The sequence below is a fragment of the Henckelia pumila genome, chromosome 3, assembly GCF_033568475.1.
Source record: "Henckelia pumila isolate YLH828 chromosome 3, ASM3356847v2, whole genome shotgun sequence".
NCBI classification, from domain to species: domain Eukaryota; kingdom Viridiplantae; phylum Streptophyta; class Magnoliopsida; order Lamiales; family Gesneriaceae; genus Henckelia; species Henckelia pumila.
The window spans coordinates 149511228-149535156 of record NC_133122.1 but is presented as its reverse complement, the minus strand read 5'-3'; the positions used below and the strand labels follow the sequence as shown (position 1 = coordinate 149535156).

At 34.5% G+C, this 23929-nt stretch overlaps 1 protein-coding gene across 2 annotated transcripts; it reads left to right on the top strand.

Annotated features, from left to right (window-relative positions):
* Positions 1-12362: 12362 nt before the first annotated feature.
* On the top strand, positions 12363-23007 carry LOC140888745 (two-component response regulator ORR3-like). 2 transcript variants are annotated; one of them, XM_073296446.1, is made up of 6 exons: positions 12363-12673; positions 12885-12988; positions 13079-13156; positions 14089-14159; positions 14252-14472; positions 22951-23007. In XM_073296446.1, exons 1-6 carry the CDS (start codon positions 12553-12555, stop codon positions 22971-22973), a joined length of 618 nt encoding a protein of 205 aa, XP_073152547.1. In that variant the 5' UTR covers positions 12363-12552; the 3' UTR covers positions 22974-23007. The 2 variants fall into 2 exon arrangements, with proteins under 2 accessions (XP_073152547.1, XP_073152546.1); XM_073296445.1 differs by lacking the exon at positions 22951-23007 and having other exon boundaries at positions 14252-14656.
* Positions 23008-23929: the final 922 nt, after the last annotated feature.

Sequence of the window (23929 nt, the reverse complement as noted above, 5' to 3'; positions counted from 1 at the left end):
TTTTTGGGGACCACCGATCCGTTGGTGGCTGAGGGATGGATTCGCTCTCTTGAGTCCATCTTCGACTATATGGGGATCACAGACGCCGACAGGGTGAGCTGTGCTACATACATGATGCGAGGCGATGCAGCCCTATGGTGGGAGGGTGCAGTTCGAGGAGTCCATCTACCTACACTGACGTGGGCTGAGTTCAGGCGTATCTTCTACGCCAAGTATTTCACTGAGGACGTGCGCAGTCGCATGATCCGAGAGTTCATGAGTCTCCGTCAGGGGGACAGAGCTGTGGTTGAGTATGTGAGCCAGTATGAGAGGAGCTGTCATTTTGTGCCCATGATTGCTGATAGTCCGCAGGAGAAGCTGCGACAGTTTGTTGAGGGCCTGAGGGCTGAGATTAGACATGACGTACGTATGGCAGACTTCTTTACCTATGAGTCTGCAGTCAGCAGGGCCTTGCGTTCCGAGGAGGGACGGAGGGAGATACAGAGAGAGCAGCAAGGTAAGAGGCAGTTTGTGCAGACAGGGTATCAGCGACCATCTTCGCAGCCACCTGCGAAGAAGCAGTCTACAGGGCCATCTAAGGGCCCGAATCAGCAGAGGCCTCAGGGGAAGCCACAGCAGCAGACTAGGGGCGGGGCCCCTACTCCAGGGAGATATCCAGTGTGTCCGAAGTGCCAGAAGATGCATTCCGGGCAGTGTCTATTGGGAGCAGGAGTCTGCTATCGCTGAAAGGAGCCAGGGCATCAGATTGCCAACTGCCCGCAGAGGCAGAATGTCAGTGGGCGAGTATATGTGATGCAGGCAGAGGAGGCAGACCCAGATACCTCCTTGATCACCGGTATACCTAACCCCTAGAACTTTTTCAATACTTTGCTTTTGTTTAATTGCAATCATATCTGAATGCATGTTTCATGAGTTTAATTATCAGCATGCTAGACTAGGAATTTTGTTTCTTTGTGATTAGAATTAAGGATTTTAGTGTTTTAACCTTGGGAGCATAGTGGTGTGAATTGTTGGGAATCTTCTGCGTGCAGGGAGAATTCTAGTTGGAAGCAACTCCACGTTTGCGTTGCTAGATTCAGGAGCCACGCATTCGTTTATCTCCCGAGATTTTATCAGACGGATAGGCATTTCACCGGAGGTTGTAGACAGTGGTTACGATGTTACCATGCCATCCGGACAGATTATCACTACCACTAGTGTCATCAGGGATCTGGCATTGGAGTTGCAGGGACACTCCATTCGAGCAGATCTAGTGGTTCTTCCATTGACTGGGTTTGACTTGATTTTGGGTATGGACTGGCTATCAGTTAATGGAGCTTCGATTGATTTCCGACGTAGGACAGTATCAGTGAAGCCAGCAGGAGGTGAGATGTTTACTTTCTTTGCATCTCAGTCTAGCAGTATTCCTCAGATGATATCACTTGTCCGTGCGAGGAAACTGTTGCGCAGTGGATGTCAGGGTTTTCTGGCTAGTGTGGTCACTACCTCAGATGTTTCTAGCAGATCGTTATCAGATATAGAGGTGGTACGTGACTATCCAGATGTTTTTCCTGACGATGTTGCAGGAGTTCCACCAGTGAGGGAGGTGGAGTTCAGTATTGAGTTGTTGCCGGATACTGTGCCTATCTCTAAGGCACCGTATCGACTTGCTCCTACAGAGATGAGAGAGTTGAAGGAGCAGATTCAGGAGCTGTTGGAGAAGGGCTTTGTTCGTCCTAGCTTTTCTCCATGGGGAGCTCCAGTGTTGTTTGTGAAGAAGAAGGACGGCAGCATGAGATTGTGCATTGACTACCGAGAGCTCAACAGAGTCACAGTGAAGAATAAGTATCCACTACCGAGGATAGAGGATTTATTCGATCAGTTGCAGGGAGCTTCGGTATTCTCCAAGATCGATCTGCGATCTGGTTACCATCAGCTGAGAGTCAGAGATTCAGACGTGTCTAAGACTGCCTTTAGGACACGGTATGGGCACTATGAGTTTTTGGTGATGCCCTTTGGGTTGACCAATGCTCCAGCAGTTTTTATGGATCTCATGCATCGTGTTTTCCAGCCGTATCTAGATCAGTTTGTCATTGTATTCATTGATGACATATTGATCTACTCGAGGAGCATTGAGGAGCATACACAGCACTTGCATACAGCCTTGCAGACTTTGAGAGAGCATCGACTGTTTGCAAAGTTCAGTAAGTGTGAGTTTTGGTTGGAGCAGGTGGCGTTTCTAGGCCACATTATTTCTAGAGATAGGATTGCAGTGGATCAGTCCAAGGTGCAGGCAGTGAGGGATTGGGGGATTCCAAAGAATGCTTCGGAGATTCGTAGCTTCTTGGGTTTAGCAGGATACTATAGGAAGTTCATCAAGGGTTTTTCCTCTATTGCAGTACCCTTGACTTCCTTAACCAAGAAGAACGCGAAGTATAGTTGGAGTCCAGATTGTCAGAGGAGCTTTGATCAGCTGAAGGATGCACTTACTTCAGCACCTGTGTTAGCTATGACAGTGCCACATGAGGAGTTAGTGGTGTACACCGACGCGTCCAAACTTGGGTTGGGCGCAGTACTTATGCAGTGTGGCAGAGTTATCGCATATGCGTCGCGACAGTTGAAGATTCATGAGCAGAACTATCCGACGCATGATTTGGAGCTTGCAGCAGTGGTATTCGCGTTGAAAATCTGGAGGCACTATCTTTACGGCGAGAAGTGCAAGATTTTCACCGACCACAAGAGCCTCAAGTACTTCTTCACCCAGAAGGAGTTGAACATGAGGCAGCGCAGATGGCTTGAGCTTGTTAAGGATTATGATTGTGACATTAGCTACCATCCGGGTAAGGCTAATGTAGTGGCAGATGCTTTGAGTCGAAAGTCGTCAGTGGTATCATGTTTGACTGTACAGTTACCACTACAGACCGAGATTCAGAGATTTGGTTTGGAGTGCTATCCGAGTGGCCATGCACCGAGTTTGTCAGTGTTGACGGTGCAGCCAGTGTTGAGAGATCGGATTAGAGAGGGACAGTCCACTGATGAGGAGCTACAGCGATGGAGACAGAGAGATGAGGCCAGAGGTAATCTCTTGTATACACTGGAGGATGGCATCGTTCAGTACCGTGGGAGGATGTGGGTACCGAACGTTGGTCAGTTGAGAGCCGAGATTCTAGCAGAGGCTCATGCATCTCCGTACTCCATTCACCCCGGAAGTACGAAGATGTACCGAGACTTACAGTTATTGTATTGGTGGCCCGGGATGAAGAGTGACATCGGGAGAGTGGTGTCAGAGTGCTTGACTTGTCAGCAGGTCAAAGCAGAGCATCAGCGTCCAGCAGGACTTCTTAGACCTCTCCCTATTCCGGAATGAAAGTGGGAGAATATTACGATGGACTTTGTGGTTGGCTTACCGAGGAGTACCAGAGGGTGTACAGCGATTTGGGTGATTGTGGATAGACTCACCAAGTCAGCTCATTTCTTGCCGGTAAGAACTACTTACACTTTGACACAGTATGCAGAGCTTTACGTCAGAGAGATTGTTAGACTGCATGGCATACCAGTGTCTATCGTGTCAGACAGGGATCCGAGGTTCACCTCAGCGTTTTGAAAGAGTCTGCACACAGCTTTGGGGACTAGACTTTTGTTCAGTACAACATTTCATCCCCAGACAGATGATCAGTCTGAGAGAGTGATCCAGGTTTTCGAGGATCTTCTGAGAGCTTGTGTCATCGATTTTCGAGGATCTTGGGAGACTAGACTGCCATTAATGGAGTTTACCTATAACAACAGCTTTCAGTCATCTATAGGTATGGCTCCATATGCAGCACTGTATGGGAGGAGATGCAGATCTCCTGTGCATTGGGATGAGGTTGGTGAGCGGATTTTGTTGGGTCCAGAGATTGTGCAGCAGAGAGCTGACATCGTGACGCAGATTCGAGAGAGGATGAGGACTGCGCAGAGTCGGCAGAAGAGTTATGCGGATGCCAGACGGCGCGATTTGGAGTTCGCGGTAGGTGATCACGTATTCTTGAAGGTGTCACCTATGAAGGGAGTAGCGCGTTTTGGGCGGAGAGGCAAGCTTAATCCGAGATACATAGGGCCATTCGAGATCTTGGAGCGAGTTGGCACGTTGGCCTATCGTTTAGCTCTACCTCCAGGGCTAGCGGCAGTGCACAACGTTTTCCATGTATCCATGCTTCGGAGATATGTCTCCAATCCGTCGCATGTATTGGATTTTGAGCCCTTACAGTTGCCACCAGATCTTGTTTACGAGGAGAGACCAGTGCGGATCTTGGCTAGAGAGGAGCGGAGGCTTAGGACGCGGGTCATACCGATGGTCAGAGTCCAGTGGCTGAATCACTCGGAGGAGGAAGCTACTTGGGAGACCGAGGAGGATATGAGGACTCGCTATCCGAAGTTGTTCGGGTAAGTACTTTAATTTCGAGGACGAAATTCAATTTAAGGGGGGGAGAATTGTAACACCCGGTATTTTTAATTACATAAATCCGCCTGCATAATTAGGATAATTAATTATTTAAATTTATGATTTATGGGTTAAATAATTATGTGAATTATTTATGCATGATTTAATTTATTTTTAAGCATTTAACCCATAATTAGTGATTTTTATGATTTTTTTTAGTATTTTTATTGTTTAATCGCGTAGACGGGACCGTGGACGGACGAGATGACAACTTTCCACCCAAATTATTTTATGAGCCTTTTTGGAGCCTTAAAATATTATTTTGAGTTTTATTATCTCAAAATTTTAAGTATTTAATTTTATTTAATTTTAGGGGTCATTTTTATCCAAAATTAGTCAAAATATTGACTTTTTAGTATTTTTAAAATTTCCCTACTCTAATATTTCGGGATTTAATTTTCCCATCAGATTACTTTTGTTATTAAGGATTTTTTTAAATAAGTGTTTTATGGTATAATATAATCCTAATTAAGTTATTATCCTAATTAAATTCTAATTAACCTAAAAAGCTAAACCTAAACTATCAAACCCTACGCCTCTCCTCCTCCATCAGCCGACACCCACCCCAACCATTCATCATCTTCTCCAATCGGTCTTCAGCCCTAAAACACCATAGGAGGTCGGTTTTCAAGGTTCCAAGCAAGCCGAAGTCGTCCCGTCGTCCCGGAGTCCTTCCTACGCGTGTCAAATCCATACTTACGGTGAAAGGCATGATTTTCTTCTTGTTTTTAACATCATATCAGTATATATTATGTAGGTTAAGGTAGGCATGGAAATTCTTTTAGAAACTTTTCAGAAAATCGTTTGAAGTTTGTTGTTGGTGCATTGCCTTCGAATTTCATAGCATGTTCACGTCTTCTTCCTATCCATGCATGGTTCGGCTGATGGCTAGGTCTCCGGGAGTGTGGGAACGTGGTCTGGGCTCGAGTGGCTCGAGTGGTTCGAGCCAAACGAGCCCAGGTGGTCACCTTGTTCAGCAAAGGGTTCGGCCGAGTAGCAGTTAGGGTTTTGGGTTTGAGGGGCTTCGGTTCGATGTAGGGTAAGCATGGGGTTGGGACCTTGGTATGGTTCGAACCGGCAGGACCCTGGGGAGGTCCTGCCGGCGGGGCTCCGGCCACGGCGGCCGGAGCTCGGGAAGGCCTGCTGCACAAGCCCTTCGGCGGCCGAGAAAGGTAAGCTAGGCTAGGGTTTCGGGTTAGGGTTTCTAGTGGGTTCCGGGTCGGGTCTTGGGTCCGGGTCGGGTCTAAAATAATATGGGTTAAGTTAAGTGGGTCCGGTCCGGGTTATTTTAATTGGGCTCGGGTATTTTTATTTTTAAGTTTTTAAGTTAATTAGGAATTAAATGGGCTAATTAAATTCTCAAAAATTTAATTAGTATCATTTAATTTATTTAGGGTCCATTAAATTATTTTGGGTTATTTTATTTATTTTTGGGCTTTTAATAATTTTTATTTAAATTTCTAAGTTGGCCAGAAATTTTTATGGGCTTGGGAGCCCATGAAAGTTATTGGGCCTGTTATTGGGCTATTGTGCCCATTGGGCCAGGGACAGTGTTATTGGGCCTAAATTAGTCTTATTGGGCTTGATTTGATTTATGGGCCAAGTCTTAAGTTAATGGGCTTGAGTGTAGGGCCATCAGTCCAGAACCATCCATGAGAAAATTGCATGTGTCCTGATTATATATTTAATTATTTTTATGCATTTAAGTTATTTTAATATTTATATGTTAGTAAGAAAATTAAATTAAATATATATGAAGGACACACAATTTATTTAAGTACATGCATTCATGAAATCAATTTTTACGCTATGATTTAATTTCTATGGTTGAGCAAATAAAATATTTTAGGTGGAAATTGAAGTAGTGTGGCCATTTATGTATGAGCAGTTTCTGCCATTTATGTATGGGCAGTTTTCTGCCATTTATGTATGGGTGGTTCGCCACCAGCCTCGTACGATGGTTTCTTAGACTGATCAGTCGCACTATGGGTCACACTTACGGATAGGACCACTCGATGTTCAGAAAATAAATGCTCAACAACTTATGTATGTATGATATTATGTATGTTATGTATGTTTATTTATGTAATTTACGTTATGTAATTTTTAAGCATGCTCATTCATGTATATGTATGTATTAGTATTAAATTGATTTAAATTATTTTAAACCCTTGTTAGTATGCATGTTGGGCCTCTAGGCTCACTACACTGATATGGTGCAGGTGAGTACGTAGAGGAGCAGGTTACTCCTACCGGTGGTGAGGATGTATGAGCAGTGCTGCAGTAGCCCCGTGACCGTGACAGCCTCTGAGTCACCGTACATGATGTCATATGATACATTTGGAATATTTTTAAGGGTTGATGTTTTTGGATATTTTATTAAATATTTTTAGTGCATGCACATTTTTATTTATTTTATTTATGCAGTATATTTTTAATTCTAGGGTTGACTCAGATGTTTAATTATTTCAAAGAATGCATTTTATTTAAGTATTTAAATTGTTTATTTATTTAGTCGTGTATTTATTTTAATTATTTTATTCTGTGCATATATGTATGGGCATATATGTACATATTTTATTTAGTAGTATAAAAAAAAAAAAAATTTCCGCATATTTATTTATTAGAGAGTTAGGGTCGTTTCATCCTTAGTCATAAAATGTGATACAAAACAATACAATATGTGGTACAAAATCATACAAGATGTTATACAAATTAACAAAAATTGTGGTACAAAAAAGTGGCTAGAAAGTGCAGAGCAAAACATGTTTGTATTGGAAATTTTTGAGCAATTTGCATTAATTATGATGTATTCATGCAGTACGCATAAAGCTCATAATAACTTTTATGAATAAAATTAAAACTAGTACATCCATCTTGGCACCCGTCGGATGAGTTTAAACTTCATGTCTTTTGGTCGATTTTTTACAATTAGATCTGAAATATATAAAGACCAAATTACTTGGCATATATATATAAAGGTGATATGGAATACGTTTAAGGGTGTATTCGTGCAGAGATTTACTGAATTTTTATAAATGACAGGTGGAGTTGATAGATTTCTACAGACTTTTATAGAATCTCACAAACTTTTAATGACTTTCACAGAATCTTGCAGATTTGTTTTTCATGACTTTTATTGACATTTGTAAACTTTTTTGTAGACCATATGAGTTTTATAATTCATGATTTTTATTTTTATTTATTTATTCGAATTATTAATCAATTGTCAATAACTTATGTTTATATTTCTTTAAAATAATTATTTTTCTTTAAAATATTTTTATCTATCATATAAATAATTTTTACTTATCAATTTAATTTACAAAAATCAATAAGTAGTATTAAATTTATTGTAGTTAAGAAATTAATATAACTCTATAAAATTTGATTATATTTAATTTTATATAGTATCACTATTTATATATTTATATAATATATATATATTCGTGTTAATAAATTTTTAAAACTACGTCAATATATCAAGTCAATATATATCACTCATATATATTTTATTATATATATATATATATGTGTGTGTGTGTAATTTTGATCCCCTGTGGGTTTTAGTGGTACAAAAAAATAAAAAAAAACCACTAAAACCCGGCGAATTTTAGTGGTCGCTCACAAATTTTCTGCACCCTAGAGTGCAGAGGATCATTTCTGTATATATATATATATATATATATATATATAATTTTGATATTGTGAGCACCTATTATGTGCACTTATGTGTGCACCTGCTGATGTGTCATTCACCTATTGGATGTAGAGGATGCCACGTCAGCGGTGCACACATAAGTGCACATCATGGGTGCTCACAATATCAAATTTATATATATATATATATATATATATTAAAGTGAATAAAATGTAAATTTTGAGTTATAATAAAAAATTAAGCTACATATTAAAAAAATATACAAAATAATTAAAACATGAAATTTTTTATAATAAATAATGTATTAATCATAAAAAAAATAATTATTGTTATTTTTAATTTATGACCAATAAAATATTATTAGTCTTTGTCATGTAGTATAATAATTTTTTATTTAAAAATTTAATCAATATGATTTTAAATCTCGTGAGATTTTGTAATTAATAAAATTCAAAAAATTATGAATGATAAAAAAAATTATTTTATTTTAGGGGGATGTATTGGTTCTTAGAAATCGAAAAAAAAATATTTTTGTATATATATTATTTTTAATATAACTAGTATTTATATGAGGCTAGTATTTTAATGGAAATGAAAAAAAAAATGTGTGTGAAAATGTCCATCTAAATTTTTAGGTTGAATCAAAGACAATTATTGACATTTTATTGTTGTAATTTAGGCTTTAATTATTATACTTAATAGAATTTCATGGAGTTTTTAAAAGTCTATTGACATTTTGAATACCTCTAAACTTTTGTATAGTTTTTAAAAGTCAAGTTTGAATACGACATAACTTTTTAAAATTCTACAAATGCTCATTTTGAATACCACTAAACTTTGATGGAGTATATAAAAGTTTAGATTGAATACCTCTTGACTTTGTAACTCCACAAAAATCATTAAAAATCTAAAATCAATGTACCTCAGTAAATAACAAAAAACAAGAAATTGACAACTCAACCCCATTCGCCCATGTTCTTCTATGCAAAAGCTGCCCCCACACAACAATATACAATACAACGCCCCCGCCGGCAATATCCATCATTTGACAACTCAAGCTATTAATTAAACCCCAAAAGATCATCCCATATTTAGGGACCATTCCTAGCTAATGTTTCTTTTGAATTCTCTTTTTCCAAAATATCATATTCCCGATATTAATTGGTTACATTGATAATATTATATGATTCAAAATATAATGGTAATAACATTATATTAATTAAATTTGTCTAAAAGATGATATATATATATATCATTGAAGATTAATCAAGTTTAAAATATCTACGTTGTTTCCCATAGAAATGAAATTTATTATGGAAATTAAGGATGTTAAATAGAAGAAAGACTAGTCCGGGAGAGAAGTTTGTTACAATTGTTTTTGAACCGATATCGTATCAAATTTATATAAGATTTTATTGTCAAATAAATTATAAGCTATTGATAAGTGTATTTTGGTATAAAAATTAATGACATAGTTATCATAAAAATATCTCACTAGCTTCATGCTTCTAAACAGTTGATTTTAATTCCTTCGTAGTTTGGCTGAAAATAAGCCATGCGTTTTATATATATACTAGTCATTGGAGCACACGCGTTGCATGTGTAAACTTTATATTTTTTAATTAAAAATGCATACTATTTTAAAATATCAAGGGTATTTATGTCTATACACATTTATAACCAAAAGTAGTTTTTCTAAAGGGTGAAGACATTATTAAAATAAGATAAGATATATGTATATATATAAATTAAGGTTTAATTACTTCCTTCAATAAATAGATAGAAATATACACTTGCATTATATTTTATTAAATATATTTGTTAATACAAAATATGCAATAATTAAGTTCATAATAACAATAATATAAAAAATTAAAATCAAAGCTAGACCAGATCTCATGCACGAGGCATGCATATATATAAATAAACACATGGATCTCTGTGGAGGAAAGTTCATTGCATATAATTTGTAAATATTGTTTGTTGCAGAGATAGTATCATAATTAGTATTTTTTGAACAATATATTAAGAATTCTATTTAACTAGAAAAAATAATTAGTTGTCATATGCATACATGCGTATTGTTTGTGAGTGGATTTTGCTTATATATAAATATAAATATTAGGTCTTATGTGGGATGGTATCACAGATTTATATTCGTGATATGGATCGAATCGATTTATATATACATGCAGTGAAAAATAACAAATTAACATAAAATACAATATTTTTTCATAGTTTGAATTGAATCGAAGACACATATCATAAAATTAACTCGTAAAACGTCTCTTTAAGAGTTTCGGTGAAAAAATATAAAATACTACAAACCATTTTTTTAATTTCCTTTTTTCTTCTAAATACAATTTGAATATGAATTTCACAAAGTAATTATTCTCATTCGTTCTATATAGTTGAATATTTTAGCTAGGTAGATCACCGTATCATTATCGGTCAACAAATTTTAGAATCAAATTCTATAGATTTTGAATGGGTACCTCAATCAATCAAAATCGTCCAATGAATCTTTCTTTCTTTTCTTCTTTCTAATTTTATTTTCTATATATTTAATATATTACTTTCATACCAAAAATACATTACCTTAAAACTTCAAAACAGCTTTTCTTTAAAAAAAAAAAAAAAAGGAAAAAAAAAGGAACTTTAAGGCCTAAAAATAAATAATTTCTTACTCAGGAAAAATGTCGCTTTTTAACGTTCTGACTTTTTCTAGGATATCATTCATAACGCACGACTTTACTTACTTTATTCGCTATGGTTTGAAAATTGCAGAAACCACCTACCATCAATGTTATAAAATAAAAAAATAAAAAAGCCACTTTTTTTAAATCAATAATTAAATAACTATCTATAAAAAATGTTAGGATTATATTTTGGACGGTATAAATTTTTATCTACATTTTAATATACCAATAATTTGCTAGGTGTCACGTACTGAAAACATTTTGTTTAAGATAAGTAAATACGTGACCAAAACTAGACAGGAGACAAGAACTAGATAAGACTTGAAAATTATTCCAATTCATTTTTTTAATTTTGAAAGGGCAGTTCCTTTTTTTAAAGTTGTGCTTTATTGATGAATAATTTGAGATGAGATATTTCAAATTTTTCTACTTTGATTAATATAAAATTTCAAGTTGTATTTGGACGAAAAGATTTGAAAACTATGGATTTAAATGTATCTTTAGATAAATCACACAAATTTTTTTTTACACTAATCAAAATAAATTTCAAATCATTAGAATAGTGAAGTCATTTGAAATTCATTGCCATTAATATAATTAATAATTGTAGTAAATAAATTACACAAAAGAAATTTATATGAATCAAAATGAATTCCAAATCATTAAAATACTGAAATCATTTGAAATTCACTGTGATTAACATAGTTATAGTAAATAAGTAAAGGATGTATTTGAGTTTCGTTTAATTTATTTAATAATGAAAATAAATTTGAAATTATAAATTTCGAATGAATCAATCAAAACATGTATACATGATTGTGTTTGGAATGATAAATTTCGATTCTATGGATTTCAAATATATTCGTTTACCATATTCAAATGTATTTTTGTTATTTAAAGAAGTAAGTTTATAATTTATAAACTTCAAATCCACCATTTACATCGTTATATAAGATTTCATATTTAATTAGGGTATATTTCAAATGCACTCAATAACGGTGTAATTTGAAATTTATTCAACTTGATAGTATTAATGTGTAAATAAGTAAGCGAACTTCAAATCCATCCCCCAAGTTTGCAGTTAGATGGAAGAATTTCAGATTCATAAATTTCAAATGTATTTTTGTTGTTTAAAAAAGTAAAATCATAAACTTTAAGTTTAATAGTTACATATTTATATAATCTTGCATGTGAATTAAGATGAATTTCAATTTATTTTTGAAATCCTTTTTCCGAATCAAATTCATAGTCAATGCCTAACCTAGATCATGTTATTACATACCATCTAAAGTTTTTCTTTTCTTTTTTTTTTTTTAGGAAAAAAAAAATCTATAAACAAATGTACAATATCATATTTCTCATTTGAAATCCCAAAATGATACTCTTCAAACTATACTTTCCTTCCACAATATATATTGTAAACATAACAACACATACCTCGAGAGGGTATCATAAATGCGACCCCATGTCATTTAACATGGTAATAATTGGGTAGCATAAATTCAATCCCAAGTTGGAGAAAATCTTTGGAACAAATCTGGTCAGATCTTGCTTTGTGGGTTGTGGATTTTGGTGGGCCTTAATTTCATTCTCCATTCATAGATTAGCTAGCCCCCTCTAATTCGCTTCATCTCTCTCCCAAAGCCCCCACTTGAGTCTCATCTCAAACGCTTTCTTTCTTTCTTTCTTTCTTTCTTTCTTTCTTCAATTTAATTCTTCTTATTTGAGTAGCAATGGGCATGGCTGCTGCTGCTGCATCAGAGTACTCGTCTCGTTTTCATGTTTTGGCCGTTGATGATAGCTTGATCGACAGAAAATTGATCGAGAAATTGCTCAAAACATCTTCTTATCAAGGTACTTACGTGTACATGTTAATTTGACCCCATATGATCTGTTTTCTTGAATTTCAATGTTTAAGGATTTTGATCTACAATTGGGCAATTCTAAACACAACACTTTTGTCAATCCCCCGATATCAGTTTGGAGTACTGAGGGGACAAGTACGATCGTCCAAATCTGTATATACAACTCTCAAAAACTTAATCGAGTCGAATGTATTTGACAGTCAGTACAGTTGATTCTGGCTGCAAAGCTTTGGAGTTTCTTGGTTGGTCTGAAGAAGAAAGAAGCAATCCAACTGAAACTTATGTTTCTCCCAACATTCATCAGGTTCATTTCTCTTTTAATTTTTTTTTAATTATATAAAATATTTTAATTTGAGTCACATGAACCTTATTCTTTGTTTGATGTTTCTTGAAGGAAGTGGGAGTAAACCTTGTCATTACGGACTATTGCATGCCTGGAATGACAGGATACGATTTACTCAAGAAAATGAAGGTATATATTTTTTTTTCACGTCCTTTCTGTAATTTCCTTTACAATATCATACACATCCCTTATATATAATCCTATCTTTTGTGATAAATATATTTTATAGCCAATTAAAGGTTCGTTAAAATTAGACGTCGAATTCATCGTTGGATCAAATCTTGGAATGTCAGATGGAATACGTATCAATATCATTGACAAATAAATATAAAATATTCCTTTTAATTAAACGTGTACACAAGAGGTTATAGGCTTACAGCCTATTGCATACATTAAGTGGAATATAATATTCCCATTTCCCAACACAATCGAGCCCATTTCCTGGAAAATATTGCCCTGTCTACATATGTTCCAACCCCATATACTATATATATTATATTGTATGACAATATATAAATTTAATTTCTCAAATAGTTTCATTTGACTTTTAAAATAAGAATCTTTGGCAAAATTAATCCTGGCCCCATCCAAGAACAAGATTTCGGCAGCGCATTTGCGGATCCCGCATTTCCAATATCCTATTCTTGTATGCTATTTTTCTTTTCCTTTTTCTCCTTTTCCTTTTTCTTTTCTTTTCTTTTCTTTTTCTTTTTCTTTTTCAAGTCATACGAATCATTAAGTCAAGTCTTATAACTTTTTAGATCAGGTCTCAAGTGAGATGACATGGATCGATTCATATATATATAAATAAAGAACAATATTTTTTCTTGAGTTATTGACTCGAATATCTGTCTCACAAAATTATCTTGTTTTATGGAACCTTTTTTGTGAACTTTTCTTTCATTTATATAGGTTTATATATTTTTATATACGACATGGAAAAAGTATATAATCTTTCCGCCTGCGCTATTTTAAAATTTTAATTTCATTTTTAAATCTAATTTCGTTAAATTTTTCATTATATGACAAAAAATGGGATTTGATTTGATTTAATTTGGCAGGAGTCTTCATATTTGAGAAACATACCAGTAGTCATCATGTCTTCTGAGCATGTCCCCTCGAGAATCAACAGGTAATTTTAACATAGTTAAAATTTTCATTATATGTTTTTTAATGTAAGAATTAAGTGTTCATATATACTTAACGGTTAATCGCGATTAACAGATGCTTAGAAGAAGGAGCAGAAGAATTCTTCCTCAAGCCTGTGAGGTTGTCGGATGTAAACAAACTTAAACCCCATTTGATGAGAACCAAATCCAAGAATATCATGAGAAATCAAGAAACGAAAGAGTCGAAGGAGGAGGAAGAATCTGGAATACATGCACAGAAACAGCGAAAAGTTCGATTAAATAAGAGCAATATCACGAGGAAATTATCTAGTGAAGGTGAAGGGCTTTTGCTAGACAGATTAAAGCAAAAATACAGTGGTTTCACTGTCATAATTACTTTGTTATTATCTCTAGTGTTTTCTCTGTGTTTCTTGATCTTTGGTTAAGGTTTTAATTTCCATTGACAATGGAAGATATGTGTACATAGAATTAGATTAGGAGGATCAATATATAAAGGGTTCTTTTTCCCTAGCTATCATGTGCAATGGTATATACTTTCGTCTAAAGTGGCAAAGACAAAAGTTTCAGATAAAAGCAAATTAACAAATTAATACTCTAAATTTTAGAGACATAATCATATCTCTGTACCATAGGATATATAGATATGTATCATTCTTAAAAAATATATGAGTTAGTGATACTTACACTCCAAAATAGATTAAACGCTTTTCGTTTTCATTTTCTCCATCTTTAATAAATTTCATAAAATATAAGGACAATAGGGACATAGGTGACTCAACTGACCACATTGAGCCCAAAAAAAAGGTTATATAAGCCCACATGGGAATAAGCGAGTTGATAAGGTTTGAGGTGACATGAAAACAAAATTTTCAGCGTTGCGAGTTCGATCCTCGTGTGGGCCATATTTTTTGCTGAAATATTGTGGGGTATGCTCTGAGAGTTGATCATGTTGCTCCCTCCATCAAGTCTCTGTCGCTCATACACATCCCTCGATTTAACCCCCGCATGAACCAATAGGTTTCTGACTCATGTGGGATGAGTCCCCTTCGAGGTAACCCTTTTCAAAAAAAGGTTATATAAGCTCAATGTGGATAACAGTCCACGCTGAACAATGTTTTTTATATATATTTTTTTCACATAGCAATAACTCCTTTATCAATATACTCTCTTATAATTGAAATTGTATTATACAAAACGTGTACTATTTGTTCACCATTTGTTTTCAAAATTCTTATTTAGTCAATCTCGTTCTAATGTTTTTTCCCTCACATATCTACAATGGAACCGGAGAGTATAGTTGCTTGGAATTTGAAGCTGTTGGGAAATTCGGTCCAAAATTTAAATTCCAGCGTACATATTTAAGGTATGTAGATAAGGAAATGTACTTTGAATAAAGAAATTGAATTAAATATGTAGAAAATATTTTTTATTATTTGGACAAAATTTAACTAATTGGATTACGTACCAAGATCTACATGATGATTTTCAAAAATTTATATGCAGCATGACTGACTATACTAATTTTTTTTTTAAAAAGCTTAATGAAATTCTGTTAAACCTCAAAGCACAAGACAACCAAACACCAGTGCACAAAAAACACAATATTCACGCACTCAAAAATTGAAACAAAGAACTAGAAAGAAAACAATAAGAACACAGAAGAATTACTTGGTTCGGATTACCAAATCCTACATCCAAGGTTCTGGGATTTCACCCATATGAATTCACTAGAAATCGATCAATATCACGTTCAATACAATCCCCAAGAAATGACAATCACAAGCTAATCAGAAACTTGTGATTACCATAAACAAGAACAAGTAGACAAAAATAAATCTTCGAAGTTTCAGCTCAATTTAGAAGCCCTTCGATCTTGTATCTTCAATCCAGAAGAATGCCTTTGTAAGTTCTTTGAGGATATGAACGAGTCAAGAAGAAAATCAGAAGTACACTCAGAGTTTTCGAAGTTCCATACTTATTCCCAGATCCAGCTATTTTAAAGATTAATCCGAGCTAATTAACTTCCTTAACTAACTGTGAACTAATCTCATCCCTTGGATCAAAGTTTGACTCCATTTGACTGATCTCAGCCGTTGATAGTAACTTAATGCCAAGTCAGTATTAGTCTTCACAAATCTCTACCTTGACTGATTCGGTTGCTATCCAGTGAATTCAATGAGATCCCATTATAATCTGTACTAGATTACTCCACCATCTTGAGCATGCTCAATGCTTTATTGAGTTTCCTCATAGGTATCACCTTTGTCAACATATCTGCTGGATTTGTCATAGTATCAATCTTCTGAACTTTTATCAAACCTCTAGATATGATGTCTCTCACAAAATGCAACCTTACATCTATATGTTTTGTCCTTTCGTGAAAACAAAATTCTTGGACAAGTGTATTGCACTGTATGAATCACAAAATACTGTGATATCCTTCTGTTCAAATCCCAGTTCAGAAACAAATCCAGAGATCCAAAGTCCTTCCTTTATTGCTTCAGTTAGCCTAATATACTCTGCTTCAATGGTGGATAATGCAACCATACTTTGCAAGTTTGATTTCCAGCTCACCACATTTCCTCCAACAGTAAACACATATCTTGAAATCGATCTTCTCTTATCTAAATCAGCTGCGTAGTCAGAGTCATAATAACCAGTGATCTCACATGTGTTTGAAGTGGATTTGGAGTACTTTAGCTTTAGCTTGGAAGTTCCGTTTAAGTATCTCAACAACCATTGTACTGCCTTCCAATGCTCTTTGCTTGGTTTGCTCATGAACCTGTTTACAAGACCCAAACCATAGGTAATATCTGGTCGAGTTGAAATCATCATGTACATGATACTTCCTACTGTATTTGAGTATGGAATGTTCTTCATATGAATAGCCTCTAACTCTTCTTGATCCTCCATCTACTGCTTTCAATTTAAAATGAGCACCAATGAGTGTGCTAACTGATTTAGCTTCTTCCATTTTGAAGATATTTAAAACTTTATTTATGTACTTCTCTTGTGACAAAGCCAAAGTTCTCAGCTTTATATCCCTTCTTATCTCAACCCCTAATATTTGTTTGGCTGTACCAAGATCTTTCATATCAAATTCAAAGTTTAGTTGATGCTTTAAATTCTGAATTTCCATAAGATCTTTACAAGCAATGAGCATGTCATCAACTTAGATCAACAAGTAGATGAAAGACTGGTTTGGCAACTTTCTGTAATACACACAGCTGTCAAACTTTGATCTACAATATTTTTTCTGTAGCATGAAGTCATCAAAACGTTTGTACCATTGCCTCGGTGACTGCTTTAGACCATAGAGTGATTTTTTCAGCAAACACACTTTACTAGTCTGAGTATCAGTCTCAAATCCCTTTGGTTGAGTCATCAGAATCTTTTCTTCAAGGTTTTCGTGTAAGAAAGCTATTTTGACATCTAATTGTTCAAGTTCTAAGTTTTGTATTGCCGTGATTGACAATAGAATTCGAATAGAAGAGTGTTTCACTACTGGAAAAAATACTTCATGGTAATCAATTCCTTCTGTCTGAGAGAATCCCTTAGCCACTAATCTTGCCTTGTACCTAGGTCCTTCCACTCCTGGAATACCAGATTTCTTCTTAAATATCCATTTACAGCCAATCACCCTTTTATCTTTAGGTTTATCAATCAATACTCATGTGTTGTTCTTGATTAATGACTGAAATTCTTCTTTCATAGCTTTCAACCATTTAGCACTGCCCTTGCTTCTCATTGCCTCTTCATAATTTGATAGTTCTTCTAGATCCATCAATTCTTCCACATTTAGTGCAAAGGCTGTAAATTCAGATGATGCAAATCTAGATGGTAATCTGATCTCCCTTCTGACCCTATCTCTTGCGAGAATATAATCCTCTAGATATTGGTCATTACTAAGATAATCACTTTGTTCATCTCTGTTTGCATCCAATATATCAGAAGCTTGATGAGATATCTGAGTTCCATCATGTTTAATTTCACTGAAATATTTGGGTAAATTAAGAGCAGCTCCACCTTCTTCCTTATTCTCATTGCTGCAATTCAGAGGCTATTCCTTGTCACTCAAATTCTTCTCAGCTTGTTTAAAGCTGGCGATTTCTAACACATGTTTGTTAGTTTTGTAAAATTCAGATTCATTAAAAACCATATCTCTACTGATAACACATTTAGGTTCATCTAAAATCCAGACCTTGTACCATTTTATTCTAGTTGGATAACCAAGGAAAATTCCCTTCTTTGCTCTAGGTTTTAACTTACCTTGGTTAGCATGAATTTATACAACACAATCAAAAGTTCTTAGATGTTTATAATTTGGTTTTAAGTTAGACCACTTAAATTCTGGAACCATGAACTCAATAGCAGAAGAAGGTGATAGATTGATCAGGTAACAGGCAGTAGAAGCTGCCTCTGCCCAAAACTTAGGTGGTAGTACACTCTCACTGAGCATGCATCTAACTTTATTCATTATAGTCCTATTCATGTGTTCTGCAACTCCATTTTGTTGTGGTGTGTATGTGCAAGTCCTATGTCTAGCAATGCCATTCTTAGCACAATAATTATCAAACTCACGGTTGCAAAACTCCAATCCATTATATGTTCTTAATGTCTTAATTTTCTTTCCAGATTTGTTCTCAACTATGGTTTTCCAATCTACAAACTTATCAAAAGCTTGATCCTTAGTTTTCAAAAAATATATCCAAATCTTTCTAGAATAATCATCAATCAAAGAAAGAAAATATTGGCATTTTTATAGGGATTGAGTTACCTGAGAAGATCCCCAGAGGTCTGCATGTATATACTCCAGTGGTGACATTGTCTTGTGAGTTGCAGTACTAAAACTTAACCTATGAGTCTTGCCAAGAACATAATTTTCACAGAAATCCAACTCTCTGATTTGTTTGGAGTCGCGCAGACCTTGTTTACATAGCTCTTGAAGACCCTTTTGGCTCATATGGCCAAGTCTCTGATGCCATAACATTGTATCTTTCCCTTTTGATATAAACACATTGATCTTTGAAGATAAGGTGTTTTCTTGTAGTACATAGAGACCTTGTTTCAGGATTGCCTTCATAACAACTAGTGAGCCTTTTACCACTTTAAGAATGCCTCCTTGAGCTTTGTAGCTTAGTCCCTTCGGATCCAAAGTACCTAATGAGATCAAGTTCCTTTTTAGATCAAGAATATACCTGACATCATATAAGATCTTCACTGATCCATCCCACATCTTAAGCTTAACTGATCCAGCACCCTCAATTTTACATGATTCATTATTTTCCAGTAGCACATAACCAGTTTGTGTTTCTTGAAAATTTGTAAACCAGTCCCTTCTTGGAGACATGTGGTAAGTGCATCCTGAATCTAGAATTCACTCTTCTTTTGGGTCATCATTGGAAATGGTTAGGACCTCTGCTTCCTCATACCCTTCCAACACATTTGCTGCATCAGTGACAGAGGCTGGTTCTGGGCCTTGATTGATTTTCCTTAAAGGACAGAACCTTCGGATATGACCTTCCTTCTTGCAAGACCAACATGTTCTCTTTGGTTTTGACTTAGACCTGGATCTTGACTTCCATCTGTTAGTAGAATTCTTCCTTTCAACAGACCTTCCCCTCACATTTAGACCTTCACCAGAAGGCTTTTGAAGTTTACCATTGGCTTTCAAATCCAATTCCTTAGAATATGCAGCCCCTGTTACTTCTTAAAGTGTGATTGTTTTCCTGTCGTACTTCAATGTATCCCTTAGTTGATCATAGGCTCTTGGTAAGGAATTCAGTAAGAATATTGCTTGATCTTCTTCATCGATCTATACATCCATGTTCTCAAGATATGACAGTAACTTGGTGAACTCATCAAGATTCTCATCAATTGACTTATTCTCATCCATCTTGTAGCTATAGAATTTCTGCTTTAGGTATATCCTGTTAGGTAAAGCTTTTGTCATATACAGTTGTTCCAATTTTAGCCACATATCAGCAGCTATTTTTTTCCCTAACAACCTTTTCTCAAAATCTGATCGCTTAAGCTTAGAACAATAGTGTTTCTTGCTTTCTTCAATACTTCAGTCTTGTTTTCAATGGTTCTTGGAAGTTTGGATTCACCTTGTAATGCATCATCTAATCCAAGATTTCCAAGATGAGCAATCATCTTCTCTCGCCACAGATTAAAATCGTTCTTTCCATCAAACTTCTCCACCTCAAATCTCGAAGTAGACATTGCTAGAGAATGCCCCTGGCCAGTAGACATCTCAAAGTATCCTCTAAGAGAGTCGAGACAGAGATCACTAGTGAATAAGAAGAATTGATGCAGCAAGATCGAACCCTTGAGCCCAAGATTTTAAATCTCAGGCTCTCATACCACTTGTTAAACCTCAGAGCACAAGACGCCCGAACACCAGTGCACAGAAAACACAATATTCATGCACTCAAGAATTGAAACAAAGAACTAGAAAGAAAACAATAAGAACACAGAAGAATTACTTGGTTCGGATTACCAAATCCTACATCCTAGGTTCTGGGATTTTACCCATATGAATTCACTAGAAATCGATCAATATCACGTTCAATACAATTCCCAAGAAATGACAATCACAAGCTAATCAAAAACTTGTGATTAACATAAACAAGAACAAGCTGACAAAAATAAATCTTCGAAGTTCTAGCTCAATTTAGAAGCCCTTCGATCTTGTATCTTCAATCCAGAAGAATGCCTTTGTAAGTTCTTTGAGGATATGAACGAGTCAAGAAGAAAATCAGATGTTCACTCAGAGTTTTCGAAGTCCCATACTTATTCCCAGATCCAGCTCCTTTTAAAGATTAATCTGAGCTAATTAACTGCCTTAACTAACTGTGAACTAATCTCATCCCTTGGATCAAAGTTTGACTCCATTTGACTGATCTCAGTCGTTGATAGTAACTTAATGCCAAGTCAATATTAGTCTTTACAAATTCATACTTTATTCTGTGTGTAATATAGATACAATAACAAAAAATCTCATCATATCGTCGAAATCTACTCAATACATGATACATTTTTAAAAATTTCTATACAACTCCTCAATACATGATAAATTTTTAAAAATTTCTATCCAACTCCTCACTCCACTACTATATTATTCTATTTTTATTTGATAAACTAATGTTTTATTTTTCTTCCTCCGATCCCAATAGTACTACTTAAAGTTGTAATTGGATGACACATTTTTATTATTTAATTAATAATTATTTCTTTGGAATGCCAATTTATTTTGTTAAAAACCGAATGTATAGGAGCAAAAGTTGGACCACGTATAATTATACTATTATAGAACTATATATTATCTTCAAGGCAAATTTTAAAATGCTACAAAAGTGTTGGATTCAGAGTACTGTGCAAAATAAGACTGTTCAGTTTGCGTTCTGGGTGATGTTGCAACACGACTTGAGACAAGACAGGAACAAAAAAACCATAAGTTAAAGCTAGAGTCAGACTATATGTCCATAAGACAAATTTGCCCCACACACGGTGCTAATGAAATATGACAATCGTCTTCCAAGATACAACGAATTCGTTTTGTAATAGGAGGACTCCAAATTACAAAACCCGACGAACTTTGAAGATGCTTTTTGAATTTTTTGAAAAATTTTGAACAAATCTGAGATGCAGTAATATGTATGGACGAAAATCAGTGTTTTTTTCGAGTTTCAATGTCTAACATTTTTTCATTCAAACATATGAGATATATTTATAGAGATTGAAAGTCTTAAATGAAAAGGTGCAACACATCAATTGAAACTTTTCATCAAGAGATGTCAAGCAAGCATAAATACCCCTCACATATAACCATTCGGCTGCATGGGTTTTTTCCAATTTGAATTGCCAACCGAATTCAAATTTGAATATTGAATTCAATTTCAATTTCAAATTAACAAATCCAATTGGTTTGTTTCAAGGGGTTTCGGTGGCCTTTTTACCACTTGTTGCATTCTTCATTTTTCTTTTCTTTTAATAATATATATTATATAATATTTTTTTATTCAATCTTTTCACTCGATAAAATCCGAACAATTATTTGTGAACACTTTATTAATTTCTCATTCACCCTAATGGATAATCGAGAAATAATTTTATCACAAATATTTTATCAATTCTAAATGGGTACACAACCTAATTTTTCCAACAAAAAGTAATTTCAATTTTTATTTTTTATTTTTTATTCACAAAAACTCATATAAAACGGTCTCACGGGTCAATTTCATGATATTGATCTCTTATTTGAATCACTCATGAACAATTATTATTTTTTAAATATAAAAATCATTAATTTTTGCACAAAATATCCGGTAAGACGATCTCAAGAGTAAATTTTATGAGAATTATCTCTTAATTGGGTCACCAATAAAAAAATACTACCTTCGATGTTAAAAATATTATTATTTATTATAAATATGAGTATATTTGACCCGTCTTAAGAGACCTATTCCTTTTATTATTATTATTATTATTATTATTATTATTATTATTATTATTATTATTATTATTATTATTATTATTATTATTATTATTATTATATGAACATATTTGACATGTCTCACGGATAAAAATACGTAACAATCTCACAAAAAACTTGCTCTTTTATGTTTATGTTACCAAGTCCTATTTTACTAGTGTCATTGATAACCACATTTTGTGTGTATTATTTTGTGTAATTTTATATCTAGTTTGCATTCATTCCTATTGTTTTATGTGTGTTTTTAGGTAATTTATTGTTTATATGTTATTTCACTCTCTGGGTTAATTTTTTAGGAAAATGGATTTTTGAAGAATGAATTACGGAGCAGCAATGCTCAAAAATTTATTTTTAATTATAGAGAGATCAAAATCCAATCTTCATCGTTCAAATTAAAGTTCAAGATCTTTTGAAGCTGCTGTCAAAATTTTGGCTCGATCCGACGATTAGAACTCGATATATGATTTTTTCAAGAATGTTGCGCGTTGGAAAGGACACATGAACGAACCCCGTACAAGGGTCCGGATAAGGGTCCGTTCATATTTGTAAAATTTTGGCAACGGAAATTTAATACACGGACCTATGAACGGACCCATGTCCAGGGTCTGTGAATGTCGTAGAATCAAAAAAATTAGAATTTTCGAAAACTAAAAGTCTTATTTTGTCAGGCTTTATTTCGTGGGCTTTTCAAGCCATATAAATAGAAGATTAACAGACATGAGAAAGGGTTCAAATCGCACGTAGAGATCGTGAGGCGGCTAGGGCAGAGATTGAAGATTTGAAGAACACTACATTCTAGTTTTTTATTATTTATTTTATTTTTGAATTATTGTTTTCAATTATTGAGTAGTTTTTCTTCAACCAAGACGACGAGATTGGGTCGAACAATTTCATGTTGAACATGTGGATTTTGATTTGGGAATTTTTGATTTTCATCTAGATTATTGATTTTTGAATTTAAACTTGTCTTGTGAATAATCTGATCAATTGTTTGCTTGTTTGTTAATTGATTCCAAGTCAACAGAGGAGGAATGAATTTTGATCGCTCCATTAATCAACTCAAGGTTAAATTGACTAGAAATAGTATTCGGTTTCATTGTGCGATTTTAGGTGAAAATTAAATTCTCATAATTCCTAATGCATTTGAATTTGATTTGAATTATGAAAGATTGATCCGTCAATATTTGAATAGGTTTAATTGTTCTAGAAATAGACTGTTAAATAAATTAGGAGAATTCGTCGTGATTTAGATTAAATCTGGATCCTAGATTTGCC